The sequence below is a fragment of the Pseudoliparis swirei genome, chromosome 22 (assembly GCF_029220125.1).
Source record: "Pseudoliparis swirei isolate HS2019 ecotype Mariana Trench chromosome 22, NWPU_hadal_v1, whole genome shotgun sequence".
NCBI lineage: Eukaryota > Metazoa > Chordata > Actinopteri > Perciformes > Liparidae > Pseudoliparis > Pseudoliparis swirei.
Window position 1 is genome coordinate 5,640,663 of NC_079409.1, and position 13,982 is coordinate 5,654,644.

Sequence of the window (13,982 nt, forward strand, 5' to 3'; positions counted from 1 at the left end):
CCCACCACTTGTGTTTCACTTGTATGGCGAATGGATAAACAAACAGCCCAATGGGTGGGAAAACGGCAGTAACGGTGCACACGTCTCCACGGCGGTGACTAACTAACACCAGCGAGTTAACGGGGACCGGCGGAGGGTTTTCCGGTGAACGTGTGCTCTCGGGACACGGATGCTGTCAGCTCGAATAGCGATGGAAAACACAAAGCGACAATAGTTCGCTTGTCCCTGAACACCTCGGCGGTAGCAGCCGGTGACACAGACCAACCGTTACCGGACCCTTTCTTCTTCTTCGTTTTCTTATTTTTCTTCTTCTTCTCTCTCTGCTATAAAATGACAAGTGGAGAACATCGAACACCGCGACCGTTAGCTTAGAATACCGCGGGCTGGTTATTTTCTTACATTTTTCTTACATTTTTATTCAGTCAGATTTATTTCGCTCGTATTTGTTTTATTTTTATAAATCGAGTTTTATTGTCTTCGAAAATGTTGACGGGATCTAAAACCACGTTCAAAGTGAGACAAATGCTCCCGGATATCAAGGTAAGAGCCCAACGTTGAGTTATAGCTGCCGGTGACTGACGTCTGTTAGCGTAAGTTAACGTAGTTAGCGTTAGTTAACGTAACTCTGTTCAGTGACGTCACCAGCAGTAGCATTCTCAATATATCCCGTTTTAAACTGTCCCATAACTTTGGAACTATCTATCATTTAAGGTATTCAAAACTTGAGTTTAAACATTTAGTTTGACTTTACCTTTTAATTCATTTCTAACAATTTGACATGCATAGTTCTGTTTGTGTTTAACAGTCATTTAACCCCCATCTTCTGCCTCAGTGTCGCTCATTCACGGTAACCGTCAGGTAAATCCTGATTTGAGGTTCAAATTCTGTCTCCTATGTTGATTTCACAACAGTCAACATTGCTTTGAGTGGCGCATGTCAACAGTCCTGGTGTGGGGTGACACCACAGAGGCCGTGATGCAGGAACACACCGGCCATCATTCATCCTCACTTTATTGCAGGACTAGAATCCTGCATTCCCTCTGTGAGCCCATTGCAGTGAGCGAATCTGCCTCCTGTCTGCGGCTGCAAAGCGCCGCTGCTCCCTCCTGCCTGGACGGGTGGGATCCATAAATACCAGAAGGAAACATAACAACTCTCTTTGGCTGCTTGCCTTTTTATTAAAGAGCGATTAAGGGGTAGCTCATCGTAATCGCTTCCTCGAGGCGGGGAGGGTTTCCCTCATATGGGATTCAGATGCCGTGCAGACGATCATCATCGTCTCCAGAGCTGCAAACCGCACCCCTTGATTGCTTTGGAATGCTCCAAGGAAAGAATAAATCCTTCCATTTCAAGTTTTCGGAGCACCTGGGAGGACGGAGGGGTCAGGAGGGACTCGTCTGGCGGACGGCACAAAGCGACGCGTGTCTCGCTCCTTTGGGATCGGGCCCTCGGCTCCGTCTTTGTGTTGCCGAGGCTTTTTTGTCCGCTCCCTGGTTATTTCCAGCAGCCCGCGGGGGGAAAACGGTAACAGATGCCTCTTTAACTCTGCCTTCGGGGCGGGGCTTGCGTGTGGAGTGGGAGGTTTTTTTAGGGGGGAGGGGGGGTGATGTACCCCGGACAACATCTGGCTGTCGCCATGGAGACGACAGTCGGGAGGTAGCGGCGTGTTCTTTACAATCGATGACCTCCCGAGTGAGACGAGCAGACATCATCACCCCCACCCCCACACACACACACACGCACACACACACTTCCAACCCCCAAACCGAAGGAATCCCACGTGTACGAGAACGTGGCGGAGGATGTGGAGCCGTAGGCGGTGTAGATTATATGCACGGGCCACCCACACACTCATGAGCGAGCCTTGAGACTGCTTTAGAAAACTGAATCCTATAACTATGCTGAATTTTGGCCGGATGGCTTTTGCAGTTTGCATCTGCTGAAGAATCTCCTCCTCGGTTTGTACCCCAGTCCTCTGTGGATGGATGTAAATAAAGGTCCGTCACAATGTCTTAAAACCACAGACGTCTTCAAATTGCTTAGTTCCTACGTCCGAAAACCCAAAGGAATCTGTTTTCGCAGTCGTATAAGACAAAGAAAAAAAGCAGATCCTCACAAATAAGAAGCTTAAAGTCGGCACACATTTGTCATTTTGGCTTCCGTAAGGATGCCGAGGCCCGCATCGTCGCTTATTTTGGCCGCGCCGATCCCCTGGAGTTCGCTCTGCGTCTCCCAGCCGGCTTTGAAGCAGTCGGCATGAAAGGCACACGGCACAAAGCTCCACAGAAGCAAAAAGGAAAAATCATCTGCGCTCTATTCACAGCGGCTGAAGATCCGAGCCCCGACGGGAGGGGGCCGAGAGCAGCTCGGGCCCCCACACCCACTCCCTAAGGACCCAGACATCGCGCCCACCGGAGCGCCACAATGGGCTCCCGTTAACGGCCGAGCAGATTCATGGTTCCCGTCGGAGGGTGTATTGATCTGGCACGGGGTGATAATTAACAAGATGCACTATCCGCTCGCCAAGGGGCCGGGAGTGTGTGTGTGATGGCTGTGTTCATGCGACTCGTGGGAGCAGAGGCGGCCGGCGGAAAGCGTTTTCACGCGCGTCGAGAGACGAAGACGAGGATGACGCTCGTGGTGCTCGTGCGGTTTTGACTGCAGCAGTCCGAGAGACTCGCCTGACATTTTGTCAGAGAGATTTCCTGATCTCTGACCCGAGGCCTTTTTGATTTGTGGCATTTTGTCTCCAGAGGTCGATCTCATATTTGCATTTATCTAAATTCTGATTTTAAGTCCGCGTCTGACGCATTGATATAACACGTCTGGCCTTTTGCTGTTTGGCTGAACGCGATGAAGGTACACACCTTCGCATGACCTTTGAACCTTCCCCGTTCAGACCTTTTTAATCATCAACTGCACACACGTCTGTTTAGCCGAACCGTTCAGCACTGAGAGGAGTTGATGATGAGAAAATGAATTGCAAATCATTATTAAAAATGCCGACACGGCTGTAAATATATTCCCTCGTTTCCAGGCTTTTTATCGAAGATGTCAGAATAAGAGAGCTGCTCTAAATGCAGAGGAACGGGTTCAAAGATGGACCGAGAGATGCAGACATTTACTCGTGAAATATTCACCCTCTGGGTTCCCAATTCATGAAACATTGATGAATATTCCCCCCTATACGTCGGAATCTGTTTCTGTCCTCTTGAGTCTAAAATGAAGCTCTAGCTGGAATCCGCTAAGTGTGAATATGCTGGATCTTCAGGGCAGTTCCTTTTGCTTCCAGTGCATTAATACATTTCATATTAGTGTAGTTTTGCAGTTCTCAGTCCGTTTTGTCAAAAAATAGATCCCATGTTATTCGGCACGGAATAAGAGGAAACGCTTCGAAGAGAGACGCTTTTAGCAAAACTTCATCACGTCCTCATTTTCCTTCCCGAGCCGGCTCACGATGCCGCGTGACCGCCACCCGTCCCCGTGAGGACATGAGGAGCCCGACCCTCAGAGCAGCGTGACTTTCACGAGGCCGAGAGCGACGGCCGTCACCGGAAGAGAAGCTTTCAAAAGACACTCGGACGGCCACACTGTATTTTATTATCTTAACCCTCCTGTTACCTTCAGGGCCAATTTGACCCCATTCAATGTTTAACGTCGGTGTTCTTTGGGGTCAATTTGACTGAGCTATTTTCACCGTGTCAAACATGTAAGAAATATCAACTTTTTTATATATTTAAAGGGCTATTTAGGTAGTCAACAAACAAACATAAAGTACCTCACACTTAAACTTGGGAAACAATATTAATTCTAATAACTTTCTGGAGGTTTTAATTGCTGGGGTCAAATTGACCCCAAGGGTAAAATATGTTAGTAAATGTTAAGGTAACAGGAGGGTTAAAAATACCTTTTTTTAAAGAATTGACAAATCACAACTCTTGTTTTCATCATGCATTATTGAAAACATATACACATGTTGAAGATTGATTTCATGAGACCAAATACTTAGGAGTAAACAGGCTTCTTAATAATACTCACTCGCGTTTTAAATGAGATTGAATGTAGGTTACATAGGAAAACAATACAGACATTCAGGCTTCCTCGTGTGGCTCTAAAGTGTACTGCAGATGTAAAAGACAGCGGAAGGATCTCAATGCTTAATTCTTTGGCGCCCATGATGAGATCTGCAGCCTTTTAATAAACAACTCTATTTATTTTATTGCGTCGTTGTTCCACGGAAAAAAAGGAATTTTAGCGATTTGGGAATTGTTTTCTTCCAGTGTTCCTCCAAGAGTCCCGTTCTGTTGTTGTGGAAGGAGAGAGAGAGAGAGAGGGAGAGAAGTATGTTCCAGACCCAGCTCACTTCAGTATGTTGCAGAAGTCTGGCCGCAGGGGCAGGAGGAAGCCATGAGCAATGGAAAGTGCTAAAAGTCTTGGCTGCTGTCCCTGAGGATGGAGGGATGGAGCAGAGCGAGAGGGAGGGAGGAAGAGTGAGGGAGAGAGATGGCAAAAAGAGAGAAAGAGAGAGAGAACAGTAAAAAAGTGAAGCACTTCACCTGGTGTTGCCTCGCGACTCCGCCCCCCTCCCGTGACCCCGAGGCTTCGTCTGCCGGTCTCTGACGACCTTGAAAGGACACTGGACTCAACATCGACAACAAAACACGTCTGGATCAGCCTCTGATGTTCTTCAGAGGAATTCAGCCCTGAAAGATGTTGGAGAGACTCTGAGGGAAAAGAATAACACAATAACACATTTTAAGGCCAGATAGGGGCAAACAATATATTTATATATATATTAACAATGCTCTGGCAAGCAGAAATGAAGTCTTGTGAAATGTCGTGCTGTATAATCAAAAATCCAGCGGTTTTTAATTGCCTTTTTTAATTGGGTCAGTGGTTGGAACTATGGCCGTACTCTTTTACATACACTACCGTTCAAAAGTTTGGGATCACTTAGAAATGACTTTATTTTTCAAAGAAAAGCACTGTTTTTCAATAAAGATAACATTAAATTAATCAGAAATACACTCTTTACCTTGTTAATGTGGTAAATGACTATTCTAGGTGGAAACGTCTGGTTTCTAATGAAATATCTCCATAGGTGTATAGAGGCCCATTTCCATCAACTATCACTCCAGTGTTCTAATGGTACATTGTGTTTGCTAATCGCCTTAGAAGACTAATGTCTGATTAGAAAACCCTTGTGCAATTATGTTAGCACAGCTGAAAACAGTTATGCTGGTGATATAAGATAGATAGATAGATAGATATATACTTTATTAATCCCCAAGGGGAAATTTGTCGAGCCAGTAGCAGCAACACACAAGAATAAAAATAAAAATAAAAAACACAAATATAAGAAGGGTTAGGGTGATCTGGCAAGAGGTGAACTGTTGTAGAGCCTCATAGCCGTCGGCAGGAATGTTCTCCTGTATCTGTCCTTGTGGCAGCGGAGCGTGAGGAGACGTCTGGAGAAAGTACTCCTCAGTCCCTGTAGGAGGTGGTGGAGAGGGTGGTCCGGGTTGTCCAATATGGACACCAGTTTCTTCAACGTCCTCCTCTCCACCACCTGTTCCAGGTGCTCCAGCTGGCAGCCGATGATGGAGCCAGCCTTCCTAACCAGTTTGTTAAGACGGCTGGTGTCACCGGCTCCGATGCTGCTCCCCAGCAGACAATAGCAAAGTGCAGCACACTGGCCACAACCGACTGGTAGAATAACTCCAGCATCTTGCTGCACACGTTGAAGGATCAAGCTTTCTCAGGAAAAGAGTCGACTCATCCCTTCTTGTACACAGCGTTGATGTTGGCCTTCCAGTTCAGTCGGCTGTCGATGGAGACGCCCAGGTACTTGTACTCCTCCACCATGTCCACGTCCACTCCCAGGACACTCAGAGGTGTAGGAGCAGTCGCCTTCCTCCTGAAGTCCACCACCATCTCTCTGGTCTTGGCCACGTTCAGCCGCAGGTGGTTCTCATCGGCCCACTTTACAAAGTCACTCACCACTGCCCTGTACTCCTCCTCCCGTCCATCCCTAATACACCCGACCACTGCAGAATCATCAGAGTACTTCTGCAGATGGCATGACTCCGTGTTGTACTGGAAGTCACTGGTGTACAGGGTGAAGAGGAAGGAGACAGAACAGTTCCTGTGGGGCTCAACATAACTGACCACAGTTCCAGACAGCACACAGCCCATTCTGACAAACTGTGGTCTGCCTGTGAGGTAGTCAGTGATCCAGGAGATGGTGGACGCGTCCACACCGGCCACCGCAGCTTCTCACTCAGCAGCAGTGGCTGGATGGTGTTAAATGCACTGGAGAAGTCAAAGAAAGTGACTCTCACAGAGACACCGGTTCCATCCAGGTGCGACTGAGCTCGTTGCAGCAGGTAGATGATGGCGTCGTCCACTCCCACATGAGGCTGGTAAGCAAATTGCAGAGGGTCCAGCGACGATTTCACCTGCGGCCGGAGGTGGGCCAAGACCAGCCTCTCCAGCACCTTCATCACATGGGAGGTGAGGCGACGGTCGGTAGTCGTTGAGGCCAGATGGTGTTGACTTCTTGGGACAGGGACCAGGCACGATGTCTTCCACAGCACGGGACTTCCCCAAGCCTCAGGCTGAGGTTGAAGAGGCGCTGCAGGACACCAGACAGCTGGGTGGCGCAGGTCTTTAGGACCCTGGGGCTGATGCCATCAGGACCTTCAGCTCTGCGCTGGTGTAGTTTCTCCAGCTGTCTTCTCACCTGGTCAGTCGTCACAGAGAGGGGAGGTGGAGGAGCCCATTGTTATTGAGGGCGCGGGGAATGTGCAGCGCAGCAGGGGGGACAGAGGGGGAGGTGTGATGTGTGGAGGAGAGGGGGGAGGGCTGTGAACTGAACCTATTGAAAAACAGTTCAGCTCGTTGGCCCTCTCCAGGAGCCCCTGGCTGTCTCCCTTCCACCTTGAAGCCAGTTATCTGCTTCATGCCAGACCACACCTCCCTTGTGTTGTTCAGCTGGAGTTTGGCCTCCAGCTTCCTCCTGTAGGAGTCCTTGCCATCCCTGAGCTTCACCTTTAGGTTGCGCTGGGCTCTCCTCAGCTCATCCCTGTCTCCAGACCTGAAAGCAGCTTTCTTCATGTTAAGCGCCTTCAGGTCCCTGGTGATCCAGGGCTTGTTGTTGGGGAAGCAGCGCACAGTCCGTGATGGGATGGTGGTGTGTTCACAGAACTTGATGTATTCCGTGATGCAGTCGGTCATACTGTTGATGTCCTCCCCGTGCGGTCCACACAACACATCCCAGTCCGTTGACTCGAAGCAGTCCTGTAGAGCGTCGTTAGCCTCCAGAGACCACCTCCTCACAGTCCTGGTGGTCACAGCCTCTTCACCAGAGGAACATACCTGGGTGTCAGCCGGACCAGGTCATGATCAGACCTGCCAACGCGGGGAAGGGCAGTGGCGCTGTATGCGTCCTTAGTATTAGCATACAGCAAGTCCAGAGTTTTATTGTTCCTTGTTGGGCAGTCTATGTATTGATGGAAGGTTGGCAGAGCTTTTTCCAATGTGGTGTGGTTAAAGTCACCAGTGATAGCCATGAATGCTCCAGGCTGATGATTCAGCAGAGCAGACACAGTGGAGTGGATGGTGTCCACAGCTTCCTCAGCGTCAGCTGATGGCGGCACGTACACGACAACCACAATGGCGGACGTGAACTCTCTCGGCAAATAGTACGGGCGCATCCCCACGGCCAACAGTTCAATGTTCGGGCTACAGAAGCGCTCCTTCACGCACACATGGTCCGGTAGGCACCTCCGTTCATTCACATAAACAGCGATCCCGCCTCATCTTACCGCTCTGTGTAGCGTCTCTGTCAGCCCGAACAGTCCTGAAGCCGGGCAAAGACGCGCTGTGATCCGGATAGTCCGCGTGCAGCCACGTCTCAGTGAAACACAAGAGACTGCTCTCACGGAAGATCCTCTCGGACATTACCAGCGCGCCGAGCTCATCCGTCTTATTCGCCAAAGACCTCACGTTCCCCGTTATGATCGACGGTACCGAGGGTTTGTATCTCCTCGTTTAGCCCTCCGCTTGACACCCGATCTGCAACCGCGAGCCCTCCTCCGTAGCTCCAGCGGGATCACAGGTCTGTCTCCAGGCAGAAGCTGCGGCCTGCACAGCGCGATCAGCTGAGCACGCGAGTAGACGACGGGCCCCGTCATTGTTTTGCTGTAGCTCTCCGATACACACGACAAAGTGAACAAAAGCCACAGTAGAATTATCGAAAAAAGTAGTTATGGTCCAGTGTCCGACCGTAACTAAGACAAACGTGAAAGAAAAGAAAAAGAAAAAGAGAGGAAAAGTGCAAAAAAAGACAATAAAATAAAAGCAAAACGCCACTACTGAAACAAGCAGCCGTTGGCACAGCGCCATTTCCTAAGCTATACAACTGGCCTTCCTTTGAGCTTGAAGTTTGCAGAACAAAATTAATATTTCAAATATTAATCATTATTTCTAACCTTGTCAATGTCTTGACTATATTTTCTATTCATTTGATAAATAAAAGTGTGATTTTTCATGGAAGACACAAAATTGTCTGGGTGATCCCAAACTTTTGAACGGTAGTGTATATGTCAAGGTGAGCACCAAGCTATTGATTAACGCGTGCAGGTGTTATTACAGATGTTGGCAGTATAGAAGCATTTACAGGTGACGCGTGACGTTTATTGGTGCTCGGATTATGCGGGTCGATCATAAACAGTTTGTTTCTGATCACTTTAATGAATTAACTAGCACAGTGAAGTTTTCTCTTTTTCTTTTTAATTTGTCGAAAACAAAGCGTTGTAAAAACTAAAAGCTTCAGGATGACGTCATAAAACCATCAGCAGCAAACGGAGAAGCAGCAGCTCTGAAACGAGTGTGATCTTTACGAGCTTTGACTAGGGGCCACCGGCGTGGAGCCGATCCACCGCACAGCCGACCTGTGAGCCACGGGCGGCTGAGTGGACGCATTGTTGTTGTTGTTGTTGTTCTTCACAACAGATCCGGTGCGGTAAACTGAAACGATGGTTAATGGATTCAAAACTCAGACCGAATTGCTGAGGGAGACGTTTTGAGGCTCCACCATGTAAAGTGTTCACGGGACGCCACCTCCAGGGCCCCGCCTCCAGGGCCCCGCCTCCATTCCTGCGCAGGCGTGTTCGCCGCCTGTGTAATCACGGCGTCCTCTCACGTGGCACGCCTCGGTCGCATTATGGGATTTTGAAGCCGATAAATGTAAATGGCCTTCGCGGCGAAGTTAATTGAAAGCAGATGTGTCAGGAAGCTGCAGCCTGATGGGAGGGCGCCGGGCTCCAGGAGGGCGCCGGGCTCCAGGAAGGCGCCGGGCTCCGGGAGGCCGGGCTCCGGGAGGCCGGGCTTCGGGACGCCGGGCTCCGGGAGGCCGATCGGGCTTGGGAGGCCGGGAGGCCGGGCTTGCGCTGGCTCAGGACGCTGGCCGGGAGGCAGGCTCAGGCGGCCAGGGCGCTGGGCTTGGAGGCCGGGCTCGGGCGGCCGGGCTTGGGCGCGGGCTTGGACGCTGGCTCCGGGAGGCCGGGATCCGGGAGGCCGGGCTTCGGGACGCCGGGCTCCGGGAGGCCGGGCTCCGAGGCAGGCGGGGCGCCGGGCTTGGGCGCTGGCTCGGAGGCCGGGCTCCGGGACGCCGGGCTCCGGGAGGCCGGGCTCCGGGAGGCCGGGCTCCGGGAGGCCGGGCTCCGGGAGGCCGGGCTCGGGACGCTGGCGGGCTCGGGCCTTGAGGCCTCCGGAGGCCGGGCTTGACGCGCTCCGGGAGGCCGGGCTTCGGGGCGCCGGGCTTCGGGGCGCCGGGCTTCGGGGCGCCGGGCTTCGGGGCTCCGGGCTCCGGGAGGGCGGGCTCAAGGACTCTCATATTGGAGACAGGAACAATCAGAAGAATGTGAACCAAGAGTCATGGAGCGCTGTGATGGCGGCTGTGAGTCCATTGAGACCAGCCAGACCTGTGATGGGACCGGGGATGACGTATGGTGCTCGCCCAGCGCCGGAAACACAGCAGGGCAACGGGCAAAACTGCCCCGCAGAAATATAATGTTTCCCCTGACATCACTAGATAATCTGATAATTACAAGCTTTTACAAGCTGCAGCCTGCAGTCGTTTGCTTTTTGGAAACGAGGAGGAATTGAAACCCGTTTTAACGTCTGCCGTTTGTCTTCCAGGAGAGGATGCTGAGTCAGAGCGGCGTGACCGCGCGGAGCCGAGACGTGTTCGGGCTGCGCTGCCTCCCAGGTAGGATTGGGCTTTTTTTATCGCAATGTACGATAATAATGACAAATGGTCAGATGAAATACAGAAAAAAACCTGCTGATGCTGCAGTCGTCGTTCTACGCGGTGTGAACTCTCCCTGTTCACTTGCGGCCGCACCTGGACCAGGAATGTCCCAGCAGGCCGTTCTGCTGACGACCAGCTAACGCACAGAAGGGGGTTTGTGGGCGTGGTCAAGATCAAACACGTCTTATAGCTTTTATTGCAGAATGAAAATTGCTCGACAAATTAATTTATGATGAGAAGCTGAAGGCGTTGCAGAACTTAAGATAAAAGATGTTTACGACACGGAGACGGACTTGAACCGTTAGAGCGCAACGCCACTAGAAATGTATATTATAAGGCGGTGTCGTCTATTCAGCGTGTTAATCACCTTCAGGATTCCTACGGTCATGGAAAACCTGGAAAAGTCATGGAATTTGTAAAGGGTTATTTCCAGGCCTGGAAAAGTCCTGAGAAGAAGAAAACAAATCCCAAAAGTTTTGGACAAGTCATGGAAATGTGTTATAGGTGCATTTTCTGCTGATTTTTAAATAATTAATATGCTTTTAAAAAGAAGCACACACACACACTCTATATGCAAACACACACGCGTCCTCGTCATTCACTCCGTCAGCCTAATTGGTTTTCCAGCTGTGGTTTCATCAGATACTTCCCAGACTCAACTGGTCCTGGACAAACCCTCCAACACGGAGGTCTTATTCTGAGCTCTTCACGTCTCACTGTGACATGTTGACTCTCTCTCTCTCTCTCTCACCTGCCTTTATATTAAGAGATAGATATAGAAGAACCGTGTGTTGGCAGCCTTTGCTATGTCTTCTTTTCTTTCTTCTCTTTTTCCGACCGAGGAGCTGAAACGACTCGTGAATATTCTGTTAATGTGTGGTTTTTTATTTAATTTTGGAAATGTCTTGTGAACCGATTTGAGGTTTCAGGGGAAGTGGATCCCCTTTGTCTCGCTGCACGTCCTGCAGAGTAAGTGTTGAGACAATTTGTGAGAACAAGTTCACTTTCCAGACACAAAGGAGTCGCGAGTCACTGTGACCCCACTGAGGGAAAAGGGCTCACGTTGCACCTGTAGACTCTCTCTCGCTCTCTCCCTCCCTCTCTCTCTCTTTCTCTCTCTCTCTCCCTCCCTCTCTCTCTCGCTCTCTCTCTCTCTCCCTCTCCCTTTCATGCATGTAGTCTGCAGAACGATGGATCATTGGTCCACGCTGCATACATTTTCTTTGGGGGGGATGGAGGGGTTAATATCGATAACACCACCGTGGTGCTTTTGTTGCATGGTCGAGTAATTTAGGGAGAGAGCTATTATTTAAAAAAAATCATGTACATATTTTTATTCGTTTAGATATATTTACATAGAAAAAGAAAATAAATGTCAGACATAAACATAAATAAACTAGAACGGGTACTCGGTAGAGCGCATACCTTCGCATATCACAAGATTGGGCATTGAATTATGAACATTTTGGCATTAGTTGCATGCCAATTGGATAAAAATGACCGTGCTATGGTAAAAAGAAGATTTTGACCTTTTCATGACCTTGACCTTTGACCCGATCGATCCCAAAGTCTAATCAAATGGTCCCCGGATAATAACCAATCATCCCACCAAATTTCATGGGGTTCAAGAAGATGTTTACCTTTTTCATGACCTTGACCTTTGACCCGATCAATCCCAAAATCTAATCAAATGGTCCCCGGATAATAACCAATCATCCCACCAAATTTCATGCGATTCGGTTTACAACTTTTTTTGTTACGCGAATAACACGCATACAAATAAATAAATAAATACACGGCGATCAAAACATAACCTTCCGCATTTTCAATGCGAAGGTAATAAATAAATAAAATAAAACAGGGCAAAATTATATATATATATATATGTATCATCTAAAATAAAAAATATAACAGGGCAAAATTATATATATATACAGGACTGTCTCAGAAAATTAGAATATTGTGATGAAGTTCTTTATTTTCTGTAATGCAATTAAAAAAACAAAAATGTCATGCATTCTGGATTCATTACAAATCAACTGAAATATTGCAAGCCTTTTATTGTTTTAATATTGCTGATTATGGCTTACAGCTTAAGAAAACTCAAATATCCTATCTCTAAATATTAGAATATCATGAAAAAGTATACTAGTAGGGTATTAAACAAATCACTTGAATTGTCTAATTAACTCGAAACACCTGCAAGGGTTTCCTGAGCCTTGACAAACACTCAGCTGTTATAAATCTTTTTTTTTACTTGGTCTGAGGAAATATTAAAATTCTATGAGATAGGATTTTAGAGTTTTCTTAAGCTGTAAGCCATAATCAGCAATATTAAAAGAATAAAAGGCTTGCAATATTTCAGTTGATTTGTAATGAATCCAGAATGCATGACATTTTTGTTTTTTTAATTGCATTACAGAAAATAAAGAACTTTATCACAATATTCTAATTTTCTGAGACAGTCCTGTATATATGTATCATCTAAAATAAAAAATATAACAGGGCAAAATTATATATATATGTATCATGAAAATTATATATATATATATATGCATCATATACAACATTTAAATAAATGATACGTTTTATTTAATTTTGTTATGTTTATGTCTGACATTTTTGTATTATATATTTATATTATTATTTGTAAATGTGTACACACCACCCTGCATCTATATTTGCATCTCCCTGAAAACAAAAATCTGGCCTCTGAGTATTTGACCCCTCCTCTAATTTGTAATAAAAGCCATCAGATTATGGGAGAGCTATTATAAAAGAAGAAGGAGGAGAAGAAGGGCCGTTCTCAAGCTCGATCCACCGCCGAGTTGAGAACAACCGCGGGGATCCTCAAAACAAAATGAAACTAGAATGGGCACTCGGTAGAGCGCATACCTTCGCATATCACAAGATTGGGCATTGAATTATGAACATTTTGGCATTAGTTGCATGCCAATTGGACAAAAATGTATCGTGCTATGGTAAAAAAAGAGTTTGACCTTTCCATGACCTTGACCTTGACCTTTGACCCGATTGATCCCAAAATCTAATCAAATGGTCCCCGGATAATAATCAATCATCCCACCAAATTTCATGCGATTCAAGAACATTTTGACCTGTTCATGACCTTTGACCTTGACCCTTGACCCGATCGATCCCAAAATCTAGTCAACTGGTCCCCGGATAATAAACAATCATCCCACCAAATTTCATGCGATTCGGTTCAATACTTTTTGAGTTCTGCGAAAGATTTTGACCTGTTCATGACCTTTGACCTTTGACCCGATCGATCCCAAAATCTAATCAACTGGTCCCCGGATAATAAACAATCATCTCACCAAATTTCATGCGATTCGGTTCAATACTTTTTGAGTTCTGCGAAAGATTTTGACCTGTTCATGACCTTTGACCCGATCGATCCCAAAATCTAATCAACTGGTCCCCGGATAATAAACAATCATCCCACCAAATTTCATGCGATTCGGTTCAATACTTTTTGAAATTTGCGAATAACACGCATACAAATAAATAAATAAATAAATAAATACACGGCGATCAAAACATAACCTTCCGGCATTTTCAATGCGAAGGTAATCAGCGTGCAGAAGTTGTCCCGGTGTCATGTGACACACCGGGGACACAGGACCGCAGAAACCGAGCCGGTCCG

At 47.6% G+C, this 13,982-nt stretch overlaps 1 protein-coding gene across 1 annotated transcript in view; it reads left to right on the plus strand.

Annotated features, from left to right (window-relative positions):
* The window catches only part of mtmr11 (myotubularin related protein 11), a 41,806-nt gene continuing 27,824 nt past the window's right edge, over positions 1-13,982 (plus strand). Inside the window, exons 1-2 of the mRNA XM_056443899.1 lie at positions 1-540; positions 10,204-10,273. Of these exons, the coding sequence (XP_056299874.1) occupies positions 484-540; positions 10,204-10,273 (127 nt within the window). The 5' untranslated portion in view covers positions 1-483. The remainder of the gene's footprint in view (positions 541-10,203; positions 10,274-13,982) is intronic.